This window comes from Protomyctophum bolini (genome assembly GCF_963924005.1).
Source record: "Protomyctophum bolini genome assembly, chromosome: 9".
NCBI classification, from domain to species: Eukaryota; Metazoa; Chordata; class Actinopteri; order Myctophiformes; family Myctophidae; genus Protomyctophum; species Protomyctophum bolini.
The window spans coordinates 4,128,959-4,156,475 of NC_137870.1; the positions used below are offsets into that span (position 1 = coordinate 4,128,959).

The following is a 27,517-nucleotide window of genomic DNA, read 5'->3' on the forward strand; positions in this document are numbered from 1 at the left end:
CCTGCAAAAAATTCCCAACTTGACATGAAAACGTTTCAGAACCACGTCTGACATACGCATTTCAGAAAACCTTGCTGAACTGAACTGACTTGTAGAATCTTCCTTAAAGGAGAGCCTGCCAAAGATCGAGCACCTATACGGACGGCTGCCTGACATTCGAAACGGCAGGTTCCTGTGAATTAAGTCCCCACTCGCCCCTTTCGGGACCCTCAGTTATCTTTGGTAACGACGAGGGTACCGAAAGGGGCTAAAGCGTTATTCATTATAGTCTGATTTATCGGTGGTGGGGTGACCGCCGCAACCACAACATGAAGTCACGGAGCCCCGGTGAAGAGAAAACCACCGCTCTGCCCTATACCCTTCTCTCTGTTTTTACTCACCATGTTATTACAGCTCCGGTGGTCACCTCACCACCGCTCCACGTTATTACAGCTCCGGTGGTCACCTCACCACCGAAAATTCAGACTATGTATGAGCCTTTAAGCAGGCCCGGCGCCAGGATGAAATGACTGAGGGGGGCAATTGAGATTTTTGAGGGGGCACAATTTTTTTTATTTTAAATAATCAATAGTCAATAATAAAATATAAAACGACGAAAAATCATATTGCGTTGTTAAATCAAGCAGGCAGTATCAGTTGTATGACTCAGGCGGTCCTATGCAAGATTAGAATGATAGCGCTCCCCCGCCAGGGTGGGGGGTCCGGAGTGGGGGGGAATTGTAGCTAGTCATGGCTGCCAGTGCCCAGTTCACACCTGATGTTGTGTGGGAGTTCAGACTGCTCGAGACCGTACTGAATAACTGCTAGCTTACATAATGTCTTGAGGCTAGGACTTAAGTCTAAGACATACAGGTCACCAGGTGTGTTGTGTCCTCCAAAGAGGATGACACGATCTCCCACCATGCAACAGCACAGCCACATCCTATTCAACATATGTGGACGTTTCCCCTTGGGCTCAACCTTATTCCAGGAGAAGATCTCTGGACTGAATTTCCACAGATCATACTTGTTACCGTAGAGACAACCACATATGTACAGCTCTCCATTGTAGGTAAAGGCTGAATGATCCCAGTGTCCTGCTGTAACAATCTGTGTAGAAGGTGTGTCCAGCCAGTGGTTGGTCTCTGTGTCAAACACTCTGAGGGTGTTGTAGGTGGTCTTAATCGACCAGCCTCCAAATACAAACATCTTTGTCCCGATGATGGTAACAGAGTGACGTGATGAAGCAGGAGGTGGAGTTCCTCCGGTGTTAATTAAACTCCAGACCATTGTGGTGGTGTCCAACTTGTACATGTCATTAGTGTATACAGTCTGGGTTGATCCACCATGAATATACATGACCTTCCCCAACACACAGGCTGAGTGGTAGAACCTCTCCTCTGGAACAGTCCCAGAAACCTGTGGTTTGAACCATCTGTGGGCGTCGACATCAAATGCATAAAGCACGTTGCAATCTCTGTAGGTCCCCCCTCCCCAGAGGTAGACAGTGTCTTCAATCAGAACAGCTGTGTGGCCATGGCGCCTTGAGGGAACCTCAAGGCGATGTTCTCTTCCAGGTGTCACTGCTGGGGTCAACGTCCTCCAGATCAAAGACTTTGTGTTGAAGACGTTCACATCAATCTTCTTCTCGTCGTGGTCCCTACAGTCTCCTCCAAAGGAGTACACACAGTGTCTCACTGTCACAGCTCTTTGATTGGCTGTCTCTGGTCCTCTCAGACGCTCCGCCCAGTGTAACATTACTCACTAGAATATGTCCTATTGACCGATGAAATCCTATTGGTCGAGTCCTGCTGTGTAAAAGCACGGAATGTTCTCTGTCTTCACTTATATTGTTTCAGATGCACAAACGTCACGCACAGTTTGGCCAATCCGTGAAGCCGATGGGTTTGGTTTGACCAATCAAGGATGTCGATGCGTGCCGACCTCCCCTAATATGGTAAATTGATCACGATAGCAACTATAGGGCTACATATGGTTGCTATGGAATTGTGAAAATGTCATACATATTTAGATATGTATGACAATTCTTGCGCCTAGCGCGTCTTAGCGCGGTCAGTCCGTCACACCTCCTGACACAATATACCAGCTAGCCTGATATAGCACCATATATGGGCCTTCTCCATATATGAAGACCGCGACACTGACCCTAACCCTGGATAGCCATACACGGAGAAGACTGGATCATCACCTATATCTGCATATATGGATCGGTTCTGACATTCCACATGTCGATCCCGCCCCACCCGTCCTTCCTCTTCGATGTCTCCCTTTTGACTGATACGGAGCCGTGGTGAAGAGCAAACCACCCGAAAATCCAGACTATGAATAGGCCCTCTCAATATTTTCGGTGGTCACCTTACCACCGAAAATATTAGACTATAATTATGATCACCCCAAACACACACACACACTTCCCCATACTGTTACTGTACATGCTTTTCCCCGGTTTTACTTTCTTTATATGTCCTGTTTTTCTACAGAAGTGTATATTTGTACGTCTCTGTTAAATGTTTTTAAATGTACCTCACCAACATGTCTACGGTGGATTTTTATGAAACAAACGCTTGGCAGATTGAAAGAAGATTATAACAACAAGCTTGCCCTACAGCTGCAATGTTGGTGAGTTGTTTGTTAAACGTCGTTTAATACAACCAGATCGCAAAAGCAAATGCATGGTTGGGGATGAGTGGGGAGTCAATGGAGGGTACGTATTGCAACTCTAGATTAATTCCCATAAATCCCATTATTAAATCTAGAGTTGCAAATTGCAGCTAACACATCAGTAGTTTTTATAAATCCAGCAGTGGTGGCTAGGTGAGTTTAGGTAACTTTCACTTACCTGCTTGAATATAATCATGTTGACGGAAAAATATCTCATTCAGCTGAGCGCGACACTGTGCACTGTCCCAGTCCCATTCCATATTATTACAAACAATGTCTATTCAAAACTTAACCGTGTGTTCCATATCGAAGTTATTAATTGTTATAGATTAGTTTAGGTCAGTTCAGTTTGGTTTGGTTTCGGGTTTTTTATGCTAGAGCAGCAGCGTTCTGCAGTTAAATGCGTTCAATGCCTGTTAGATCCAAAAAGACTGGCGGAACAATAACACGACGGGACCTTTTCCGGTGCGTTTCTTAAAGGTTCCCCAAAAACATGGATCACCGACATTAGATCCGCGCGACATTAGCCCTAATGGAGAGAGAGAGAGAGAGAGAGAGAGAGAGAGAGAGAGAGAGAGAGAGAGAGAGAGAGAGAGAGTTGGCTGCAAAATATGTCAATTCCTGTCACAAGAAAAGGGACAACCAGTAGGACACCTGCTTTATTTTATATTATTTTTTCATGTCATTGATATTATGTTGTTTTATCTGTTTGTCATATCTGTGATTGTGCTTTGTCAACACTTGTAAAACGTCATGCCAATAAAGCCTGTTGAATTGAATTTAATTGAGAGAGAGAGAGAGAGAGAGAGAGAGAGAGAGAGAGAGAGAGAGAGAGAGAGAGAGAGAGAGAGAGAGAGAGAGAGAGAGACAGAGACAGAGAGAGAGAGAGAGAGAGAGACAGAGACAGAGACAGAGACAGAGACAGACAGACAGACAGACAGACAGACAGACAGACAGACAGACAGACAGCAGGATACAACACTTTTTGTTTTGTTTTTCTTCTTACAAATGATTTGATCAGCAAAAAACATTGTGTTTATTGTCATGTCATGTGTCACAACTCCAGTTGGCTTTGTCCGCGACATAATCATCTTTAAATAAATACTTTTTGAAAAGTCTATGTATTGCAACTCTAGATTGGTGACACACTCCATGTATGGCTGTCAGTGCGTCACGCCTTGTGACACGCTCCATTATATGACCGTCTCCATATATGAAGATCATGACACTGACCTCATCAAACCCTGGATAGCCATACACGGATCATCACCTAGATCTGCACCTAGATCGGCCCAGTGGGCCGCCCAATGAATGGGCCGCTCCATTTATCTTCTGCACTTTCAGTATAAAAGCAGTGGTATTAGGGCTTGTTTGTTTGTTTGTTTGCCTCGACAAAGCAAGGCGGTAGACGCTACCGCCTTGCTTCGTCGACAGATAGATACTAGTCTACCGTGTAGAGTATCTATCTGTGTGCTGGTTGTGGTGGGCCGGTCCGTGCCAAATGTCAGGTCAGAATAATTATTGACCCAGTCCAGCCCTGGTTATTATTAGCGCACTAGAGCATGCCCTGGGCTACATCTACAGTATATGTATGCAAAATGTAGGTGCTTTTGGACTAATTAGTGGAAAATATCCCTAAGCTTATATGGTCACCTGTGGTCGACTCACAAAACCTTTCATTCATACGAACATGTATGTAAACGCATGTACAACACCTTGCCAGCCTGCCTCAAATACTAAGTCGGGGCCTCGGGGGCCACATCAGGACCGTGACAAGTGAAACCAACTTGGAAAATGTCCTCCTCGGAGCACGGCTGGTCTCTGCCGGATGAGGCAGGCCTCTCTTCTTCACCCTACATGCATATAACATCCACAGTATACTGTGTAGGTCAACAGGCCTCTCTTCTTCACCCTACATGCATATAACATCCACAGTATACTGTAGGTCAACTGTCTTCTTCACCCTACATGCATAACATCCACAGTATACTGTATAGTCAACTGAAAGCTTGTCCCGTTCAGTCAGTGAGTGCCACGGCCTGGTCGGCAGGCTGGTAGCCTGGTATATATAGGAGCAGAACTCCACGAGCCTGCATGTAATCTGCTCCTATATACCAATACATTGACTTGAAGAATATATCTTCGTCTGGACCTTCAACCTTTCTTCATACAAAGACCTACAAATCTTTCGCAGCTTTTGTGCTTTTGTACCACATTAGCTAATCTTTACACGCGAGTGAATGACCATATGATACTGACCATAATAGGTATATACTATACTGACATTATACTCACCATGATGCTGACATTATACTGACCATGATACTGACAATGATATGTACCTTCTTCTTCTTCTTCTTCCTCCTCCGTGTACTACATTTTACAAAATAATGTAATGTTTATCAATATGCGCTGTCCCGTCCAAATCAGCGCGTTAATGAATAAAATCTAAATTGTCACTGAACATTGTTTTCAGACAACCCATTCAGGACGGGAACCCCTTTTGGTGTTTTACGCATTATGTTATACTTTAGCTATTGAAAAATAGCAGATCTACAAGCTCGTAGCGCGGCACTTTGAAAAATCTTGAAAATGTGCATGCGCTCAAGTCTTTGAGCGCATGTTAACAATACGTTCATTGTTAACTCAAATCCTCCGGCGGCCAATTACAAATAACTTTTTGGGGGTCCTTGACATGAAATGGTTTGAGAACCACTGATATAGAAACATTGTTTTTCTGTGTGGAGTTTGCATGTTCTCCCCGTGTCCCCTAGGGTAGGTACCCTCACAAAAACATGCAGTAATCCTGGTCTCTAAACTATACCTCCCCCTGGCCAGCCGGGGCGCCTGATGGAGGGGAAAGGAACTGGTTGGAATAACGTGTTCCTTCCACGCGCTACGTCCAACCAGGGAAACTCCCCCCTGTCAGGTGTAAAGGAGCAACTTGGACACTCAGGCATGAAGGGAGCATGAGTTAAGTCCGTTGCTCTCCCCAGGTTGGCGGAGGGTGTGTAGAGCCCAGGATCACAGTAGATGATTGGCACAGGGGTGAAAAATGGGTTACAAAATCGTGGGATAAAAAAAGAAAAAGAAAACTGTCCAAATGGGTTAATAGCTCGGGGGTGAAAGACATGGTTACTGAACGAATGACATATACACTGACTACACACACCTGAACGAATGACATATAATACACTGACTACAAACACACACACGATAAAGAGAAAACTAACATCCATTTAAAATATAGAGTGAGGGTTTAATAATAATACAAACCCACGATATGTTACGTAACACTTGAAAGCAGCACGTTGGCACAAAGTCAGAAGTAAGACAGCACGGAAGATTAAAAACCGCTCTCCAAAAAAATAAATAAGGAATCAGAATAAATATCTCAATAAATAAATAAACAGGTCATATTTTTCAATCAATTACTTTGAAATTAACTAATAATAATAAATACGTACATTTTTTTTTCTCTCGGTTTGTTAAAAAATATGCACATCGGCGAAAGAAAATCAATAACCAAAAAAGTAAAATGGTACTTATAACACAGAGTTTACATCAGAAATCATATAGTTATTGATTAATCAAATCAAAAGGCACATTTATTAAGATTAAGAATGGGGGGTGGGGGGGGGCTTTGAATGTGATCTCATGACTCTGTACTGTACTCGCAACATGGTTTCTGAATCAGCACTAGCGAGTTGTGTGTGTCTGTGTGTGTGTGTGTGTGTGTGTGTGTGTGTGTGTGTGTGTGTGCGTGCGTGTGTCTGAGTGTGATGGGAGGGTATACTGTAGCAGTCTAGTAACTCAGTGGTTCACAACCTGTGAGTCGGGAACCACCAGGTCTTTTTGGGGGGGGGGGGTCCACACAAGTTCAAGTTTACACAGATGACAGTGAAGTGAAACAAAAAGCATCACTGCATCAAAAGTGAACAAACTATACTATAAAAAAGGTCAAACATTGGCCAAATTTTTTCAAATAACTTAAGACGCAAAAAACAAAATTTAGAATAGCTATACAATCCACAAGCTCACTACTAGTGCCTCGTGTGTTTGCGAAGCATCGCGAGCTTGTAAGATCTGCTATTTTTTTCCACAATATTTATCTGTGGAACCGAGTCAAACAACTCCGTACATTCCTACAAGTGCTTAATTGTCAGGGTATATGATTGCGAATATGATTGCGGTATGGTCACGGGCCTGAAAAGTGTCGTGGAAATTTCGTGATAAACATCTAATAATACTCCGAGTTACAGTTTGGTGCTGTTCGGCTGTTTGTTTATGATGTCACTGTCCCATCTGGTGAATGCCTTGAGGCTCTATGTTGGGGGTTGTTTTGTGTGGGACTGAGCTATAAAAGTTGTCTCCTTTTACCATTCTGGGAGTCAGACTGGGATTTCCATACATGAACAGGTCATGTAAGTCTCGTCTCCTTACTCGAGTAAAATCCTTATACTCTATAACTCTGACATCTTGTGTTGCCTCATTATTCATGGTTTATGAATTGTCTTTTGAGCATGTGTCCCACAGACTGCCTTTACAAAAGGGTTGAGAGACACTGTAGCCTAGTAAATGGTTGGTTGGTTGGTTGGTTGGTTGGTTGGTTGGTTGGTTGGTTGGTTGGTTGGTTGGCGTCCTGCATTGGTGGTGACGAGGAGTTATAAACGACCGCCCGGTGGGGGCATATCTCTCAACAGCTCTTCCTGACATCTCTATAAGTGATTCTCCATGTTGGGATTTTTTCTCCTGCTTTCGAAATGTATCATCAACCGATATAATCGCCAGTATAGGTTACTTAATCACTTGAATGCAATGAAGCCAGCAGGCTCGCCTGTATAGTGGAGCCTGCTATAGGCCTAACTGCATTTATATATACTGGCTATATACGCTTAGGAAACACAGATAGTGAAATTACTGCGAAGCAAAAACATCGTGGAAATGACTGACTTATACAAGACCGAGGTTAGGGTTCGTGTTAGGGTTATATTTATAGGGTTTTTAGACGGACAACGCGACCGTCGTCTCTTGCGTTTCCACGTTTCCTAACCGCAGCCAGTCGGCTCCATGCGACCCTCCCGGTCCAGTCCTGGCTCCATTGCATTCGAGTGATAAGAAACTATGAACTATGCTCTATGGGGCTCTTCTTGGTAGTGAAGGAAACGTCACAGGAGTTTATATAAGGCCATTGTTGCACTTTTAACGGTGTCGTGCAAAAACAGGGACGCGCAAAGGTCAAAGGTGGTTAGATATTTTCGGAGGAGGTGATACTTTGGTGGCGTGACCATGTCATTCGACAAAAAGTATTGTGACACTATAAATTGGGCTGTTAATGTGACGCCAGTGCTAGAAGGAATGTCTCCGGTTCTCCCGCGTCACCTCACTGATTACTCAGAGGTAGTGGGAAGGAAAGTAGCAGCTTTTTCATATTTAAAGCAACATTCAGTAAACAAGCGACTGTTGAGGTTCCAACAAAACAAGATACCTTTCGGCCCATTCGCCGTCGAGTTAACGCGTCTCGCATGGGTCAGCATTCTTTCCAAACGAGAATTCAAAACGGCATACGAAGCAAACTCCTCTGTGTATAAATCTATCCACGTTGCGACTCCCAGAGTTACACAAATGTTCCATGACTCAGGGAAATAAGGAACAAATGGATAGAAATGGACACAGGTGGTTTTTACTGATGGTATAATTTCTACCACTTCAGCGGTGCTGCTGCCCCACAAGACATGTTGTTGTTGTGTCTTTCGTGTCACAACCTTATTATCGTTCACTACGTTTTCAGTTACTGCTTATCATCATTTTAGGGGTCACCGTGTCATTCGTGTGGTACTTTTAACACTTTGTTCATTGCACATTGCATTATTTCCGGGTGGTGTCTCGTTCAAATGCAAAGACGGGTTGACTAATTGGTCAGCATGGGGGACTCTTTGTCTTTCCTTGGGGCTGCCTAATTGTCAATGGGCCTCATCTATCAAGTTAGATACAAATAATGTCCCTATACTACTACTGTAGGTATTTACACAGGAGTAGCAGGATTTTTTCATTCAAGTAATAAGTTGTTTATGGCCAATGATAAAAGATGTTTTATTTTTTACTTTTATCATGCACAGCAGTTCCTTATTCCATTTCTGAAATTTTGCTTTAACATAATGTATGTTAATTAAAAGCTGGCTACTATAGACAATTTCTACAAGCTCTGACTGAGTCCAGGGGTTTGAGGTCGGTCGATCTCATTGGTTACCGACGCCGTCCCTCCCAGATCCTTACCCTGAACTAAACCACACAACTGATACCTTTGTTTTGTTTTTTTAGTATTTTTCGTGTCATTTACATCATCTGTTCATAGCTTGTTTTTTGCTGCTGGCTTCACTATAGTAAGTAATATATTATCTGGTGTCTGAAGAAGCCACACACTATAATGTATGCTATTTTCAGCCTACTGTTTCGTACCTATATGCGGTATAGGGTTTTTAGGAAAGTATACCTCATTTGGTGGCAAAGCTAGTATGCATCTCGTGTACTAGTATTTAGTGCCTGCTAAGCTTTCTTCGGATATACTTAGAAGTGATTGTGCATCCTGAATATGTTGGTGTATAGCAGTGTTGTTTTTGGCAGCAAATTTCTATTTTTAGTTTTAGTCATAGTCTCTTGAATAGTTTTCATTTAGTTTTAGTCACAATTCAGTCACCCGGACGAAATTGTCAAAGTATATTTAGTCTTAGTTTTAGTCGCCATGTTAGCTTAGTTTTGATTTAGTTAATTTCGTCAGTGAAAAAGTTAGTCGACGAAACCAACACTGCTACGGGGCAGACACTGGTGACTAAAAATAGTATTAATAGACATTAATAGACATTTATGTATTTTTGCGAAAAATATGCCATTGGAAAATTGTATTAAAAATGTTTACTTTGGAAAAACGTACACAGTATGACTTTAACCGAACTAAACAGCCATTTTGACGGTATACTATAGAACTTAACCATCTGTAAACTATGCTTAAACACAGCCATTTTAACCGTTTTAACTGTATACCTGAACTTATAACCATCAATAAGCTAATTCCTAAACACAACCATTTTAACCATGTATACCCAGACTTAACTAGGAGCCCACTGACCTACTGAAAGGCCAAATGGATTTATCGATTGACAATTTATCTATCCCTGGAACATGGCTGTCGTGAAGACTCATGTCATGCAGCCTGTTTTTCGAGGCTGCTATACGTTTACAGAGCAAACGTGTAAATACATGTTTGCTCTGTGAACCATGGCTACAATATACAATGCGGTGGCTGAAGTTCACACGAAATTCTCATCAAAATTGATAAATGAGGCCCATATCTGTGTGTGCAGTGCACGTCATTACAATTGTAACGTCAAACGCCTCTACACTGATTCAGCGAGGTGAGAGCACTATTGGTTATCCAATCAAATGTAGTATAAGTGAAAAGCTCAAATGTAAAGTATATATAACCGGGTTTGGTTGGTATGCAAAAGCCTCAGAGAATCGTAGTTATATGAAGTGTTTGTGGTTGTCATTGAATTGCACCTTATAATGATTAAGTGTCCCCTATGATATCAGTCTCCGCTGCCAGTTAGTTCCTATAACCTTCAGCGCCTGCACCACGCGATACTTCCTGAAGCAATAAAGACAACAGTGTTTTCAGGTATAACTTCCTCTCTTCTTGCTCACATATACTTTCTCCGTGGTCATGTGAGCCAGTGCTTGAATATAATTATAACAACCGAGGTAAATGTAGAGGTATAATAACATCTGTCTGTGCATGTGGTGGTTATGTTAGGTTAGGTTAGGTGGGTCAGGTCAAACAAACACGAAAAACAGAACCATTAAAAAAAAAAAACTGCAGAATCTCTCGTGTCTGTCTGTGGGGTTTGTATAAGCTGTGTGTGCCGTTTTTGGGGGGGAAGGGGGGTGGGGGGGGGGGGCAGTTAAGTCAAGAGTTTTACATCTACTAAAATATACCAGTTAAAATGATAACAATCATAATATATAAACATCTTTTTTAAGTTTTAGGTTTTTTTTTCTCTCTCTCTCTCTCTCTCTAAATCATCATTGGAAAAAAATCAATAATAAAACAAAACAAAAACAAAAACAAATCATCTTGAAACAGTGTATACACATCATTGTCCTCGTTGCCTCTCTCCGTCTACGTGGTTTTGTTTAAAGGGACACTTCACCCTTTTTGCAAAAAAATAATATGTTAATGACGTTTAGAAGCTTTAGAACACTTTCCTGGGGGTCTTTCTTTATGTGTGTCATATGTGGTTTTAGATATTTTAGATTGTAGCAGTGAGCACAGTGTCTCTGATGTCATGAACACTGGTCTCACTACCTTCCTGGACTACAATTCCCATAATTCTTTGGTGCACTGCTCCTCCTTGTGGATAGGGGGAGAGCTGTCTTACTGAGACAAAATGTAGTCCAGGAAGGAAGTGAGCCCATGCAGTGTCCATGACATCAGAGACACCGGGCTCACTGCTATACAATCTAAAATATCTAAAACCACATATTAATTACACACATAAAGACCCCCAAAAGGAAAGTGTTCTAAAGCTTCTAAACGTCATTAACATATATTGTTTTGCAAAAAGGGTGAAGTGTCCCTTTAATGTCTCTGCCCCCTCCCCCCCCCGCCACCCCAAAATGCTCCTTTTGGCTGACCCCTTCCGGTAACATCCGTGGTGTACGTATGAAGGCTCCAGGTGAATCCCCCCCACAGAGCCAGGTCTTATAAGTGCCCTCTGCAAAGCAGGCCATGTTGGGCCAGCGGAGGGAAGCTATAGAGGCCCACCGGGTGCAGGAAGAGAGGATAAGAGAAAGAGAGAGAGCGGGAATTCGCAGTGGAAGGCCATGTTGTGTGTTGTGTGCGGCTTCAAAGGGCCACATGGTGGCAGCAGAGATACGGGTCGTCTTCTTCCCCCAGACCCCGCCTATATATCATCCCCCCCCCCCCCCCAACAGCTATAAGCAATGCTCCTTTGTAGTTTTACTACTTTGTAGTTCTTATACAGGTGCCGTCTCTCTTGACTCTTTTGGACTGTCATGGCTGAACAAATGAAATAAGTGAACCTTATGCTGTGCCACTCAGTGGTTCCCACAGTGGGGTCCAGGGGCCCTTATAGGGGGGTCCTTGAGGGAGTTCCAGGGGGTCCCCCGCCCCGCAGCTAAATGATATTTAGGAACCAAATGGACCCTTATGGGTCTGTAACTCAGAGAGTGTACACGTGGAACCAAATGGTTCCCTATAACGGGTCCATTTTAAATGAACCCATTTAGGCCTGACGTCGAAATAAATAAAAAAAGTTCCCTCTGAAAGAATATATATATAGCTATTCAAAGATTTGTTAAGGAAAAGGGAGCCGACAGCTCTCAAAATCCCATATTAAATAACCTGCCACAGTGCCACAAACGCCACAAAGTCCAAGAAGAAAACATATAATCTACTAAACGCCAGATTAATACACACAAAGTGTTATTAGTTGAGTTTTCAAATAAGGTGCTTCTGAATTGTTCCAGTGTGTTTGTGTCAGTGGTGGCATATTATCCATGCGTTCAGTGTTTATTTATTCAACGGAGAGAATATATATCCCACCACTCGCGCGATGCCCAAAAACGAACCAGCCTGGGCTCAGTTCCGGTTTAGACCGGATACGGACAACTGCCTATATAATGGTGTGTGCAAAAAAACAAATACCGGATACAGTATAGGCGGGGCTACGACGAATTAAATTCAAAACATGTTTCTGGTTGGCCGACAGACTGTCAGTTATATCACAGTTAGTTACGATTGGTTCAAATCACAGTCACGTGTCTTTTCTAAAAAATTAGAAAATTAATAAATAATAATAATAATAATAATACAAACTATATACGCCGGCTGACAGCAGGACCACCAGCAAGCACAGGTAATTATTAATAATAATAATAATAATAATAATAGTACATGTTTTCCATGCATTTCGGGGGGTTTTGGGCATAGCGTGGCACTGGTCTGACCGCTCATTAGTCCGACCTCAAACCATAGCCGCACGTTTTGGGGGGTTTGACACAAAATCTAGACAAGAAATTGGGGGGGGGGGGGCTTTGACCCCGAAATGGAGGCCATGGCAGGAGGTGTCCCTAATTTAAATTTAATCTCTGGGAGTTCCGGTATAAGAAAATTCAAGCCACTTTCAGGTTCGGGGGAAACTGTCAGGTTATGGAAGGTGATGTCATCAATTAGTATAATTAGCAATTCTCAGCACCTGAGCTGTATTGTTTTGGAGCTCTTTAAAGAGCAAGTTATTTGTCTGTGAAAATCACATAGCACTGACGAAGGTCTTATAGGACCGAAACGTTTGCTTTTTAATTGCACTTTGAGCACAGAGCACTTTATGAGCGTGATAAAATAAAGGAAAAAATATTTTCAGTCTAAGGAGTTTTATACTTCTAGTTTCTATACGGTGAGCGAGTCAAAGTATCCCGTAGGTTATGGAAGGTTCCACGTTACCCTTCAGAGTCCAGAAGAGCCAATAGAGAAAGACCAGGAAAGCAGTGGAAGGCCATTATGTGGGGCTTCAAAGGGCCCCCCCCCCCCCCAACATCTAAAGCACTGCCATCCTCATTCCTTACAGGTGTACCGCCTCTCTCTCTCTCTCTCTCTCTCTCTCTCCCCCTGCCCCCCCCACCCCCCCCCCCCTGGGCCTGCCCCCCCCCCCCCTCCCCCCCCTCATATCACCGGACCGCCTTGTGCTTCCCGCCGCAGCAGCCGCAGCGCTCGCCGCACTGCAGGCAGGCGCGCAGCGGCAGGTAGCAGCACATGCAGGGCACGCAGAGCGACAGCGCCAGCAGCGCCAGCCAGCGGGCGCAGCAGAGGCTGGAGTAGTGGCGCGACGACCCCCCCCCGGGGTACCCCGGGCCCCCCCCCAGGCCCCCCCCGCCCCCGCCACCCCCCCCCTCGTCCCGCTGGAACGACGTGTCGTCCTCGTCGCCGCACGAGCAGGGCTCCCAGAAGTCGCCCTCGGAGTCCGACGTGCAGTGGTAGAGGAGCGACTCGGCGCACCACACGCACGTCCACTGGCGCAGGCAGCGCAGCGCCGGGTCGGGGGCGTCCCGGCAGCGGCCGCGGCCGTTCTCCGAGGCGCTGAAGACGGAGCGGCAGTAGACGCAGCGGTGCGTCGACGAGCACGACGCCCCCGAGGAGGGGCAGGGCCCGCCGCCGTGGTGGTGGTGGTGGTGGTGGTCGCCGTCCTCGTGGTCCGGGGAGATGGCGCCCGCGTCCCCGGCGCTGGCCCCTCCCCCTCCTCTCTTCCGAGTCCGCGAGCGTGGCGTCATGGCCAGCGTGGAGTGGATGCAGCAGGGGGAGGAGCCGCCCTTCCCCCCCGTCGACGACTCCTCGCCGCCACCGCGGGGCGAGCCGGCGCCCCCCGACTGCGGCGAGCCGGCGCCCGACGCCCCGGACGACCCCACGCAGGTGGGCGAGGCCGAGGAGGAGAGGCGCCGCTTTGACCCTTTACTGTCCAGGCTGAGCGTCACCTCGCAGCCCACGCCGCCCCCGCCCGGGTCCTTCTCGAAGCGCACCACGCACAGCTCCGTGTGCTTGTCGGGCACCACCACGCCGCCCGTCAGCCCGCCCACCATGGTCCGGGTGGACCCGCCCGCGCGCCGGTAGTCCTCGTAGCCCCGCGAGCCCCACAGGTCCTTGCACGGGTCCAGGCTGCGCAGGTCCCCCTCCACCTCCAGCAGGGAGATGTTGGCGATGGCGGTGGGCGACAGCGGGGAGCGGGGAGACGTGGAGGAGGCGTGGGAGGTGGCGTGGTGGGGGGGAGGAGGGCTGCTGGGCGGAGGAGGGGCGGCGGTGGGGGGAGGGGCGGCGGCGGGTGACGTGGGGGACGCCGTCGGGGGACTCGATGCCGCCGCCGTCGATTGTTGCGTGAGATGGTGGTGGTGCTGCGCAGGCCTGGCGTGGATCTGGGGGGGAGGAATGGATAGCAGGGTGTCAGTGAGACCAAGGACTGTCTAAAGAGGACGAGACGTGAAGACCGTATAAGGGTGCCGTGCCATGTTGCTCACATGGTTTTATGGATCGTGGTCTCAGTGAACTTGTGTGAAGTACCAGCGAGATGTGATTTTGGATTTGGGTCCCCAAATGATCTGTGATTCTCAAAGTTTGGGAACCCATGGTCTAGTTAGTACCTGAGCAGGTGTCTGAGTGGTGACAGCATGGTCTAGTACCTGGGCAGGTGTCTGAGTGGTGACAACATGGTCTAGTTAGTACCTGGGCAGGTGTCTGAGTGGTGATGGCATGGTCTAGTTAGTACCTGGGCAGGTGTCTGAGTGGTGACAACATGGTCTAGTTAGTACCTGGGCAGGTGTCTGAGTGGTGATGGCATGTACCTGGGCAGGTGTCTGAGTGGTGACAACATGGTCTAGTACCTGGGCAGGTGTCTGAGTGGTGATGGCATGGTCTAGTACCTGGGCAGGTGTCTGAGTGGTGACGGCATGGTCTAGTACCTGGGCAGGTGTCTGATGAGTGGTGACAACATGGTCTAGTACCTGGGCAGGTGTCTGAGTGGTGACAGCGTGGTCTAGTACCTGGGCAGGTGTCTGAGTGGTGATGGCATGGTCTAGTACCTGGGCAGGTGTCTGAGTGGTGACGGCATGGTCTAGTACCTGGGCAGGTGTCTGATGAGTGGTGACAACATGGTCTAGTACCTGGGCAGGTGTCTGAGTGGTGACAACATGGTCTAGTACCTGGGAAGGTGTCTGAGTGGTGACAGCGTGGTCTAGTACCTGGGCAGGTGTCTGAGTGGTGACAGCGTGGTCTAGTACCTGGGCAGGTGTCTGAGTGGTGACGGCATGGTCTAGTACCTGGGCAGGTGTCTGAGTGGTGACAGCGTGGTCTAGTACCTGGGCAGGTGTCTGAGTGGTGACGGCATGGTCTAGTACCTGGGCAGGTGTCTGAGTGGTGACAGCGTGGTCTAGTACCTGGGCAGGTGTCTGAGTGGTGACAGCATGGTCTAGTACCTGGGCAGGTGTCTGAGTCGTGACAGCATGGTCTAGTACCTGGGCAGGTGTCTGAGTGGTGACAGCATGGTCTAGTACCTGGGCAGGTGTCTGAGTGGTGACAGCATGGTCTAGTACCTGGGCAGGTGTCTGAGTGGTGACAGCGTGGTCTAGTACCTGGGCAGGTGTCTGAGTGGTGACGGCGTGGCCGGATGCAAAACTGAACTCTTCGGGTCGCACGAAGCAGGCGGAGGACGACTCGCTGGTCACTATGGTGACGGGTTTCGGAAGCATCTCCTTCCTGCTGTTGGACGACGACTCACTTCCTGTATGAGACTGACACAGGCTGTATGTCATTAGAGCTGCACAGTTAATGATCATTTTTAACGCGGGCCCAGATTCAAAATAACCATGAAATAAAAATATATTCTGGAAATGAACTAAAACTAAAGTATAAGGCGAAGTAAAACCACCATGTCTCTGTACGTATGTGTGTACGTCTGTAATCCACGTATAACTCGAGAACCGGTCGCCCTACCAACTTCAAATTCGACACGTGGTCCACAAAACAAAACCACAAAACGGAAGAGGTTGAAAAATCACGCACTCCATCTTGAAGTTTGGACAACAGCTACAGAGAGAATAAATATAATTTCAGTCAGACAGACAACTCACGAACAGATTTAACCAATATTTATTATGGTATATGGTCATATAATATTTTATCTTGCCGTTCGGCTTTGCGACATTTTTCTCCCTGCTCGGCACAATCAAACACCGTCAAGGAGATAGATATACAATAACAACCCCCCCATGGGGAACATAAATAACAGAGCCCACCGGTGGTGCTGGGGTGGTGGTGGTGGGAGCATAACAACCAGAAGGAAGGCAGGAAGAGTCTAGTGAGCTTAAAGGGACACTTCACCCTTTTTGCAAAAAAATATATGTTGATGCCGTTTAGGAGCTTTAGAACACTTTCCTGGGGGTCTTTATGTGTGTAATATGTGGTTTTAGATATTTTAGATTGTAGCAGTGAGCCTGTTGTCTCTGATGTCATGGACACTGGGCTCACTTCCTTCCTGGACTACATGTTGTCTCAGTAAGACAGAATTATGGGAATTGTAGTCCAGGAAGGTAGTGAGACCAGTGTCCATGACATCAGAGACAACAGGCTCACTGCTACAATCTAAAATATCTAAAACCACATATTACACACATAAATACGCCCAGGAAAGTGATCTAAAGCTTCTAAACGTCATTAACATATATTTTTTTGCAAAAAGGGTGAAGTGTCCCTTTAAGTAGCCCGCCCAATTGGTCAGCTGACTGCCACATCAGCGAATGACATGTGGGTCTTGCACAAACTGAACACACCCACATATAGTAATGCAGCATATTAACCCCTTGAGTATATGAATGCGCCCCCTGAGGACAGCATGAAACCCCCCCTCGAGTATATCTGACTGAACTAACTCTGCAAGCTACGTATCATTTATCCACTCTATGGAAACTGTAGTGTTCTCGTGCAGTGTTAGAGAACTGTCACTAAACACCGAGTTAAACCGTAGCCAATGAAGACAGAGACGAAGTAAGATTTGACCATTTACTGTTGCTCTTCCTCATGACATGACGGTGAAAACTGCAAACATAACAACAATACAAACATTCAGGGTTTGTTCTTAATTGACATCATTTCACAGTAAAAAGAAAACATAACAGGTGAGTAGCTAAATGACCTACACACACCAGGGCAATTAGCAGGATGCCCTACACCTGTGCACTCTAGGCTACTATGCTCTGCAAACAGCAGCAAACATTGTTCAATAAATAACTTTCCTCTTACAGATAAACATGAAGGCCTACACAAATTCACAAAGTTGTACAGAAAGTTAACTGAAATCAACACAACAACTTACGGCATTGCCTCTAAAATGCTTCCAAGTGGGTTAGATGGGATTCTAGGCTCACAGCTATGTACAGCCTGTGATCTCTGTGCACTGCTGCATGAAAATGGTGCTGACAGGAAATTACTCATTAAATACAAAGAGTTTTCAAAATAAAATCACTGGTAACCGCCTTCAAAATAAAGTACTCAAAGCCCTTCTAAGGTAAACAGAAATTCAACCACGTACCATTAATTAATATACAGAAAAATAGAACATTTGCCTTAAAGGCAACACAGAAACGTTTTGGACTTCAGTTATTGAACACACTTAAACTTCCTCTGCAAACAGTAGCAGCTAAAGAATATAGGACTTTGGTGCTACATCCTACTATGAATGCACCACATCTCTGCGTGTCTGTGTGCGTGCATGAGTGTACGGTTGTAATGCACGTAACTATACTACTTTCCATTAGTTCAATATTTTTTCTAAACAAGACACAGGCGTAAAGGGTGTTCAATAGTACTGATTTATGGAATAAATGGATAAATATAAAACCTCACACTGACACTGACTTATACCCATTTCAAATGGGACAGCCCGCAAGCCCTCGTAGACTTCACATAAACGCACACCTATATAAGTCAGTGAGTCAGCAGTGAGTCAGTAAGGGAGCGGATTGGAATTGGGCCAATATTAGCCCTATATATGCCTCTATCGTGCCCTGTCTCTCTCGCTCACCGCTGTCAAGTTACACCCATTTCCTGGTGATAACCTGGGTGGTAAAATGTGGCTTTGGGAGGTAAAGGGGAGACACTATTATAGACATATGGGGCAGTGTAGTTTTCGCTGTTTTCACTGACGAAAACTAAATGGAAACTAAATGAAAACTAAGCTACGGTGACTAAAACTAAGACTATACATATATTGACAATTTCGTCAACAGATAAAAACTAGACTGAAATGTTAGGAAGGGACTAGTGGACAAGAGATCCAGTCAAGTAATTTTACACTGATCTACAAGCCCATTTTACGCAGATCTACAAGCCCAACCTTGTGAGCTTGTAGATCGGCAATTTTCAGCAAGTGTAAAAAAACAGTCATAACGACGGCATCAAGGCCCGCCAAAATACATTTTAGTCGACTAAATCAACTATAGATTTAGTCGACTAAAACTAGACTAACACTGAAACATTCCAGGTGACTAAAACGTGACTAAAAGTAAACTAAAATCAAACTATTCTGCCCAAAACAGATTGGAGCGGCTCAATGGTCCAAAATGCAAACATTGCAGAAAAACATCGAGACTTAATATGCACACTGAGAGGGACAATCACAACACTAATATTCACGCAAGACTGATATTCTACGCAAGGATAACATACTTCCTCATTGGCCAATCCATGTCTTTAGTAGGGCTTTGATTGGCCTTCGGCATGTGACGTTACACCTTTGTCGTCTGAGTTGTGTGTCATTTGACAAACCAAAACACGTTTATTTAGCCATTTTTGCCACTGACTTTAATGCCAAATGACGTCTCGGGGTGGACATACAGACAAAGCCACACATGGGAGCGGTTAGCACCGCTTAAACAAAAATGAATTTAAGTATCCCCAGTTGAGTTCACAACCTCTCTTTCATTTTTATCTCTGTGACACAGTGTTGTTTTCGTCGACGAAAACAAAGACGAAAAATGTTCGTCGACTACCTTTTTTTCACTGACGAAAACTAAATGGAAACTAAATGAAAACTAAGCTGTGATGATTAAAACTATACTGACAATTTCGTCAACAAATAAAAACTAGGGACTAGTGAACAAGAGATCCAGTTCAAGTCATTTTACACTTGCATGCTGAAAATAGCCGATCTACAAGCTCACAACACGTCACGCTGCGATGTGTTGTGAGCTTGTAGGTACCCTCACAAAAACATGCAGTAATCCTGGTCTCTAAACTGCCTCCCCCTGGCCAGCCGGGGAGCCTGATGGAGGGGAAAGGAACTGGTTGGAATAACGTGTTCCTTTCACGCGCTACGTCCAACCAGGGAAACTCCCTGAACTATTGTGTTCTGAGTTGTTCGTTTCCGCCCAGACATATTTGCGGTGTGCACGCACACACACACAGACACACACAGACACACACACACACACACACACACACACACACACACACACACACAGAAACAGCACATCTCGGTTTAGCCAATGAGAAAGCCAACTGGACTAGACTACTTAACTAGAGGACCAGAGTGTAGATCTCGCCGTAAAGCGGGGTGCTATGGGCTATAGTTCCAAACATTGCTCTGAGTCCTATGGCTGGAACTATCCCATTGAGATAGAATGAGCACTTCCGCATTCCATTGTTACAATGGGAGTCAACGCTATAGTGTCACCACTCTCTTTATACTAGATTACTCTGTAGTGTAGAGGACTAGCTTGCACATCAATGATAGACTCGAACGATAGACTATATAGAGCTTGCTATTTCACAGCAGGCGCATGGTAAAAAACACACATAGAAACAGCTGTGATCACAGTACATGCAGACCTATATACATATATATCATAACACAAGCCTATAAGACTTCAACGTCACTTACTGGACCACACCTGCACAAACCAGCTCTTTTAAAGGATTCAGCAGTTTTACATTAGTATCCATGACTAGGTCCATATATACGCGTTCAACACCGTTCATGGATGTGACATAATACCCCAAGTATGTGCAGTGCGTGCAGAGTTTCTCCCCTTCACACAGTAGCTACGGGTGAGTCTTAACCGGCTAAATAGTCAGACTAACAGGAATTCGGACTAACGCGGCCGCCCCCCGTTTCTTTTAATATCATGAAAAGTCCATATAGACTGGGGGCACGGTGGCACAGTTGGTAGTGCTGTCGCCTCACAGCTAGAAGGGTTCGATTACCAATTAACTGGTTGGAATAACGTGTTCCTTCCACGCGCTATACGTCCAACCAGGGAAACTCCCACCTGTCAGGTGCAAAGGAGCAACTTGGACACTCAGGCATGAAGGAAGCATGAGTTCAAGTCCGTTGCTCTCCCCTTGTCCCCCATATATGGGGACTAGGTTGGCGGAGGGTGTGTTAGAGCCCAGGATCACATTAGATAATTGACACAGGGGTGAAAAATGGGTTACAAAACCGTGGGATAAAAATGATATAAAAGTCCATGGACTTGGCTGCTACATATGACATGATTTCTTAAAGCCAGACGTCGGAGGTCCTTGCGACAGACGAGCGTCATTTCCAAGGGGGTGCGTACACTTCTACATAAAGCTACCTGGTAAGGACACCGGAGATATAGGCTTCTGACCTGTGAGCCACATGGCTCAGTACAGTCGTACTGTTTCCCAAGGCTATACTTATGTAACTTCAAATAAGTCCAGAATTGTATATAGCTTCAAACAGTGAAGTGGTATAAGACTAAGATATACTCACAGCTTGACCGTCATCCTCAGTGTCCCCTTCTTCTGGTGTGGAGGAGGAAGGAGAGTCAGAGCCTTCATCACAAGATAAAATGACATAAAGAAAATATTTTCAGTATACTTTTCAGAATGTCCTTCTGACATATAGAGAGTATGCACATGCATGATTTTCAGGACACCCTTATCTAGACTGAGTGGCAAAACATTGAGCAGCATGGAGTGTTGGAGTTCGGAAGCGCTCGTTGGAAATCACTCAACCGTCCTGCCGTACCACCTGTTTCTAAATGTCACATAATGCAGGAGGCAGCAAAGTGTTGTGTTATAGAAAACAAGCACTTCCAAACTCTTTTTCTGACAGAAAGTAGCTCATAACGTTTCTATGGTGGATTTTTATGAAACAAATACTTTGCAGATAGAAAGAGGATAATTCAAGCTTTTCGTATACAGCTGCAATGTTGGTGAGTTTAACATTGTTTTAATGCAATCAGACAGGACTTTTCTGTTTGGATGAATGGGCTGTCAACAAGGCCAGAAAGCCGTTTTTTGACACTCAGTGGGCGTTCCCGCATAACTTCCAGGTACGATGATGTCACGCGCACCCTCTATATAGGCTAATGCAATGGTTTCATCCTTTGTGTGCCACGGAGAAGAGTGTCCCCCAATAACGCTACACAGGATCTGATTCCACTAATAGGCTTGGTTGGTGGACTTATAGATTGAACCTGTATATAAAATGGTAAATAAAACGGTGCATTTACATATAGCGCCTTTCTCCAAAGCACTTTGCAATGCGTTGTATCGTGCATTACATCACCACCCTATTCACACACATTCGGAGGTGGAGGAAACCGCATGCAAGGCTGTTAGGGGTAGCTGTTAGGGGTTCAGTGTCTTTGTATACAAGGATCTTTAGTTGAACATGAAGTCAGGAGGAGGAGCCAGGGGTGGAACCGAGATCCTTACGATTCCAAGATGGAGCCACTGCCGCCCCACCCTTAAGAGTGTATATATAATAGAGAGGTCACTGGATTTCTCCTCCCGAGTCCCACGATCCACTTGCATTGAGTTGCTCACCTCAGCGAATGAGGCCATTTCACCCCTTCTTCCCGGGAATTGAACAGAGTGCATTCTGGGATGGAACTGGGCCATATACAGTATACGTGTATACCACGCATGTGTGCGTGTGCGAGCGTGTAATAAAACGAGCGCCGCCGGTTGTCGTGTAATTGGCTCGCGGCGAGAGCCAGCGCGTTCACGGATGTTCCCAATGTCGCTCGAAGCTGCAACAGCACTTTCCGGGGCCACGACCACCATGTCCATAGCGCTAAATCAGTGTTTCCTCTCTGTGACTCTATTAATATATACTCTATAAGGCCCCACTCAGGGCTGAACGCCATTTTCTTCCATTCTCGCCCAAAGAGAACCATGCACACAGAGGTCCAAGTGTGTCCGGTTGGTATCCTCGGAAACCCAGACGATTTTATTTCCAGGGAGAGAGAAAAAAAGTCTGGGGCCGAGTCCACTTCAATACGGCATACAGTAGCGCAAACGTCGCTCACTCCCTGCTGATTTCTGATCGTCTGCACCTTGGTTAAATTGACGTACACACGCACACTCCTCTCTCTCTCTCTCTGTCGCTCTAATTAGTCTCATGTCCTGCAGCTGGGTGTAGTGTCTCCCCAGGCGGATCCTGCGGGGAGCTGCTTGTTATGCCATAGAAAGCATAGGTGAGTTCCCGTCTAGTATTTATGTAAAGTTTCCCGAACGGCCAAGGCTCCAAGAATCGACAGTCCAAGAATATAAATCTCTTTTTGGTATTTTAAACTGACCTCAAAACACGGAGTGAACGACACCATGCCGGATTCAACTGTGCAGGCAAAGATAATACTTCCAGAATAAAGACTTAACAATACACTTTCACATAACAGAAAGTAAGAAATGAACACTTGACAACTAAACTATAGGAAAAACAACAAACCAAGAACTTAAGAAACTGAAAACAGGCTATGTCTTCCTGGCCCTGCCAGCTCTCCCCTGGAGTTGTCTCCTTTGTTAGTCTCAAGCAAAACTGAACATTTCCACAAGCCTCCCTTATATAGGCCTACCAGGTGAGACCCCACCCACAATGATTAGTAATTGGACCAATCTACTCAAACAAGGTAAACCATGACCCATGATGAGTTAGACCAACTATACAATTACACAATTCCTTCATAGAGTCTGAATGTTTTCCAAGGCATCACATCAAACACAAAACAATTATGATAGCATTAGGCAACACAGATAAGTAGTATATGATGCCACACCTCCACGGAGCTTGAAGACAGTCAATTAATGGAAGCAGCTGTGCAGTGTGTGTGTGTTTGTACTTTGTAATGTTCAGTTTCACATTGTGGAGTCTTCTAGTGTCTATAGGGCACGTGTAGCAAGTGGTACCGGCTGGTACCTGGACCATCCAATGGGTTTCCTTTTAAGGACACAAAAACCTGACCAAAGAGTAACCAAAGGTTGTCACAGTGAACCTGCTACTGCTGCCATGCTGCTGTCAAACATTTCGGCCATCTTGCATAGGTGGAAGTGGGAGTGGGGAGTGTAGGACCTGATGTCACTTTTATACTGCCTTGATTGACAGTTGACATGGGTTGCCATTTGCGGGTTGCCACACGGGTTGCCCCGTGACAACATATATACACCTTACCTCTGTCCAGTCTGTCGATGACACTCTGCAGGCCTTTCTCAAAGGAGATGGCGTCGGCCGGGCTCTGGAACGTCAGGCCGAACTTGCGCTCCTCCACGCGCCAGTGGTGGAAGATGGGGTTGACTTTGTTGTACACCAGCCCCCTCTGTACGGCGCACTCCAACACCGGCTGCACACACACACACACACACACACACATACAAAAAGAAGGCTCCATGAGAGGTCAGGAGGGGATGGGTGGGCGGAGGGTCACTTTTCCCCCCCTCACCCCTTCAAGAAAATCCACCATTCATAAAAAAGAAGGTGTTGGTATTTATATACATGGGTCAGGTTGCCCGGGTGGTGCCGGCGTAGCGACTGGAGCTATACCAGAGAGGAGGGCGGCCATAACACACACGCACACACACACACACACACACACACACAGTCACACACACGCACACACTCACTGCTCGGTCTCGGAGCCGCTCGCCCCGCACAATGTACTCTCTCCGCCCCCTGCCGTCTTGACTCCGCCCCTTACATATGACCACGTGACTGAGGCCGCCGCCTCCGAGGGGCACCCAGCCGCCGCTGGAGTCATCACGTGTCATCACCACCGCACGAACGCGCACGCTGTGAAGGGGAAAGAGCAGAGAGGAAGCCATGTATAAGCTCAGAACCACCGGGGCCCATTAAAACAAAGCACACACGAGCTCTCACACGCACGCACGCACGCACGCACACACGCAGAGCACGCACCCACATTTTGATTAAAATATTATAGGTGCACTGGTGCAGTAGACTAGAGTAGTACATTTACAAAATCATGGCATGTGTTTTTTTTTTTGTTTTTTTATATATATATTTTTTATCCCACGATTTTGTAACCCATTTTTCACCCCTGTGTCAATCATCTAATGTGTTCCTGGGCTCTACACACCCTCCACCAACCTAGTCCCCAAATATGGGGGACATGGGGAGGACTTGAACTCGTGCTTCCTTCATGCCGGAGTGTCCAAGTTGCTCCTTTACACCTGACAGGGGGGAGTTTCCCTGGTTGGACGTCGTAGCACGTGGAAGGAACACGTTATTCCAAAACCAGTTCCTTTCCCCTCCATCAGGCGCCCCGGCTGGCCAGGGGGAGGCAGTTTAGAGACCAGGATTACTGCATGTTTTTGTGAGGGTATACCTACCCTAGGGGACACGGGGAGAACATGCAAACTCCACACAGGCATGTGTTTTCTATACAATAGGCATGTCACTCAGTACTCTATGGGGATAAGTATAACAGCGTCTCCGCCATGTATGACGGCTGCCAATTATAGCGTAGACACCACAATACTTTGCCAGCCCTTTTTGCCCTCCTTTTTTGGGCATTCCAAGTCGTTGGAAACCCTTTAACTATAACAAGCAGTCTGCACATATGCCCTATTTATAGGCTGCAAAATATAAAAGATGAATAGTCTGCACATATAATAGCGGTATTTAGAAGTGGTTAACTTGGTATTGAATGACCTTAACCCATTCTGGGCGGGAACCCCTTTTGGTGTTTTAAATTATGTTATACCGTACTTTAGCTATTGAAAAAATTGTAGCTTGTAGGTCTGCTATTTTGTTTTGGGTTTTTTTTAATAGTGAAAATGTGGCTGAAATCGCTTATGAATCGGGGGTCACTGGAACAACATATTTTCAGATCGGGGTCGGTGGCCAATTACATTTAATGTTTGGGGTCCCTTGACATGATGAAATATTGAGGACCACTTATATAGAAACATTATGTATTTCAGATTTCGAAGATTTTGGAGATTTAGAAGATTTTTTATTTTTTATTTCGACGTCAGGCCTAAGGGGTTCCTCTACTATAATGGGTCAAAGGTTATAGGCTATAGCTGTCTGTATGTATAGACATCTATCCTCTATTGTTGTTGTTGTTGTTGTTGTTTTCTTCTTCATTTGTGGATGTGATGGAGGTATAAATCTGTATTGGGATGTGATGGAGGTATAAATCTGTATTGGGATGTGATGGAGGTATAAATCTGTATTGGGATGTGATGGAGGTATAAATCTGTATTGGGATGTGATGGAGGTATAAGTCTGTATTGGGATGTGATGGAGGTATAAATCTGTATTGGGATGTGATGGAGGTATAAATCTGTATTGGGATGTGATGGAGGTATAAGTCTGTATTGGGATGTGATGGAGGTATTAAATCTGTATTGGGATGTGATGGAGGTATGAATCTGTATTGGGATGTGATGGAGGTATAAATCTGTATTGGGATGTGATGGAGGTATAAGTCTGTATTGGGATGTGATGGAGGTATAAATCTGTATTGGGATGTGATGGAGGTATAAGTCTGTATTGGGATGTGATGGAGGTATAAATCTGTATTGGGATGTGATGGAGGTATAAGTCTGTATTGGGATGTGATGGAGGTATGAATCTGTATTGGGATGTGATGGAGGTATGAATCTGTATTGGGATGTGATGGAGGTATGAATCTGTATTGGGATGTGATGGAGGTATGAGTCTGTATTGGGATGTGATGGAGGTATTAATCTGTATTGGGATGTGATGGAGGTATGAATCTGTATTGGGATGTGATGGAGGTATGAATCTGTATTGGGATGTGATGGAGGTATGAATCTGTATTGGGATGTGATGGAGGTATGAGTCTGTATTGGGATGTGATGGAGGTATTAATCTGTATTGGGATGTGATGGAGGTATGAATCTGTATTGGGATGTGATGGAGGTATGAATCTGTATTGGGATGTGATGGAGGTATGAGTCTGTATTGGGATGTGATGGAGGTATTAATCTGTATTGGGATGTGATGGAGGTATGAATCTGTATTGGGATGTGATGGAGGTATAAATCTGTATTGGGATGTGATGGAGGTATTAATCTGTATTGGGATGTGATGGAGGTATGAATCTGTATTGGGATGTGATGGAGGTATAAATCTGTATTGGGATGTGATGGAGGTATAAGTCTGTATTGGGATGTGATGGAGGTATAAGTCTGTATTGGGATGTGATGGAGGTATGAATCTGTATTGGGATGTGATGGAGGTATGAATCTGTATTGGGATGTGATGGAGGTATAAATCTGTATTGGGATGTGATGGAGGTATAAGTCTGTATTGGGATGTGATGGAGGTATGAATCTGTATTGGGATGTGATGGAGGTATAAATCTGTATTGGGATGTGATGGAGGTATAAGTCTGTATTGGGATGTGATGGAGGTATAAGTCTGTATTGGGATGTGATGCCCGCGTGCATTCAATGAAAGAGAAAACGAACAAAGTGCCTTTTGCTCTTTTTTTGCAAATCATTATTACCATGCCAAAATGTGCTTAGGAATAAAAGGAAACTATATTGTCTAAATGGAGAGAAATAACTGTGCGCATTTGAACACTAGTATATATCCAGTTATATTATAGCACAGGCTTACAGCGTGCCTGCATGAGCGTGCATGCTGCAAGAATGGAGGAGAGAATCAGCGAATGGGAGCTAGGTGGGAAAGAATGAGTGTTTCCCCTCATAATATGTACAGGCTATCATATGAATGAAGAACGCGCCCATTCGCTATCCAAGGCCCGATAATGTGACTATAGGCTCCATGTCACAGCATGCTCGATGCATATACCCTATTATATATGCCTAATACTGCATTTTGAAACATATGCAACAATCCTATGCGTTGTTATGTATCACGTTGAATTTGAATGGTTTCAATAAAGCTGGTAATAATATGTTCGAGACGCGCCTCTCTCTCTCTCTCTCTCTCTCTCTCTGTCCATTCCGCCCCTACACGCGCGCGCACGCACACACACA

The 27,517-nt window shown here is 45.4% G+C and overlaps 2 protein-coding genes across 2 annotated transcripts in view; both read right to left on the reverse strand.

The window, feature by feature from the left end:
• dhx34 (DEAH (Asp-Glu-Ala-His) box polypeptide 34) overlaps positions 1 to 3,069 on the reverse strand; it is a 30,362-nt gene extending 27,293 nt beyond the window's left edge. Inside the window, exon 1 of the mRNA XM_080772227.1 lies at positions 2,840 to 3,069. Coding sequence (XP_080628353.1) covers positions 2,840 to 2,921 — 82 coding nt within the window. The 5' untranslated portion in view covers positions 2,922 to 3,069. The remainder of the gene's footprint in view (positions 1 to 2,839) is intronic.
• Positions 3,070 to 13,404: 10,335 nt separating this feature from the next.
• Positions 13,405 to 16,032, reverse strand: spred3 (sprouty related EVH1 domain containing 3; the record flags this gene model as incomplete). The annotated part of the gene is made up of 2 exons (XM_080772038.1): positions 13,405 to 14,688; positions 15,034 to 16,032. The coding sequence occupies 2 exons, from the start codon at positions 16,030 to 16,032 to the stop codon at positions 13,405 to 13,407; spliced, it is 2,283 nt and encodes a 760-aa protein (XP_080628164.1).
• Positions 16,033 to 27,517: the final 11,485 nt, after the last annotated feature.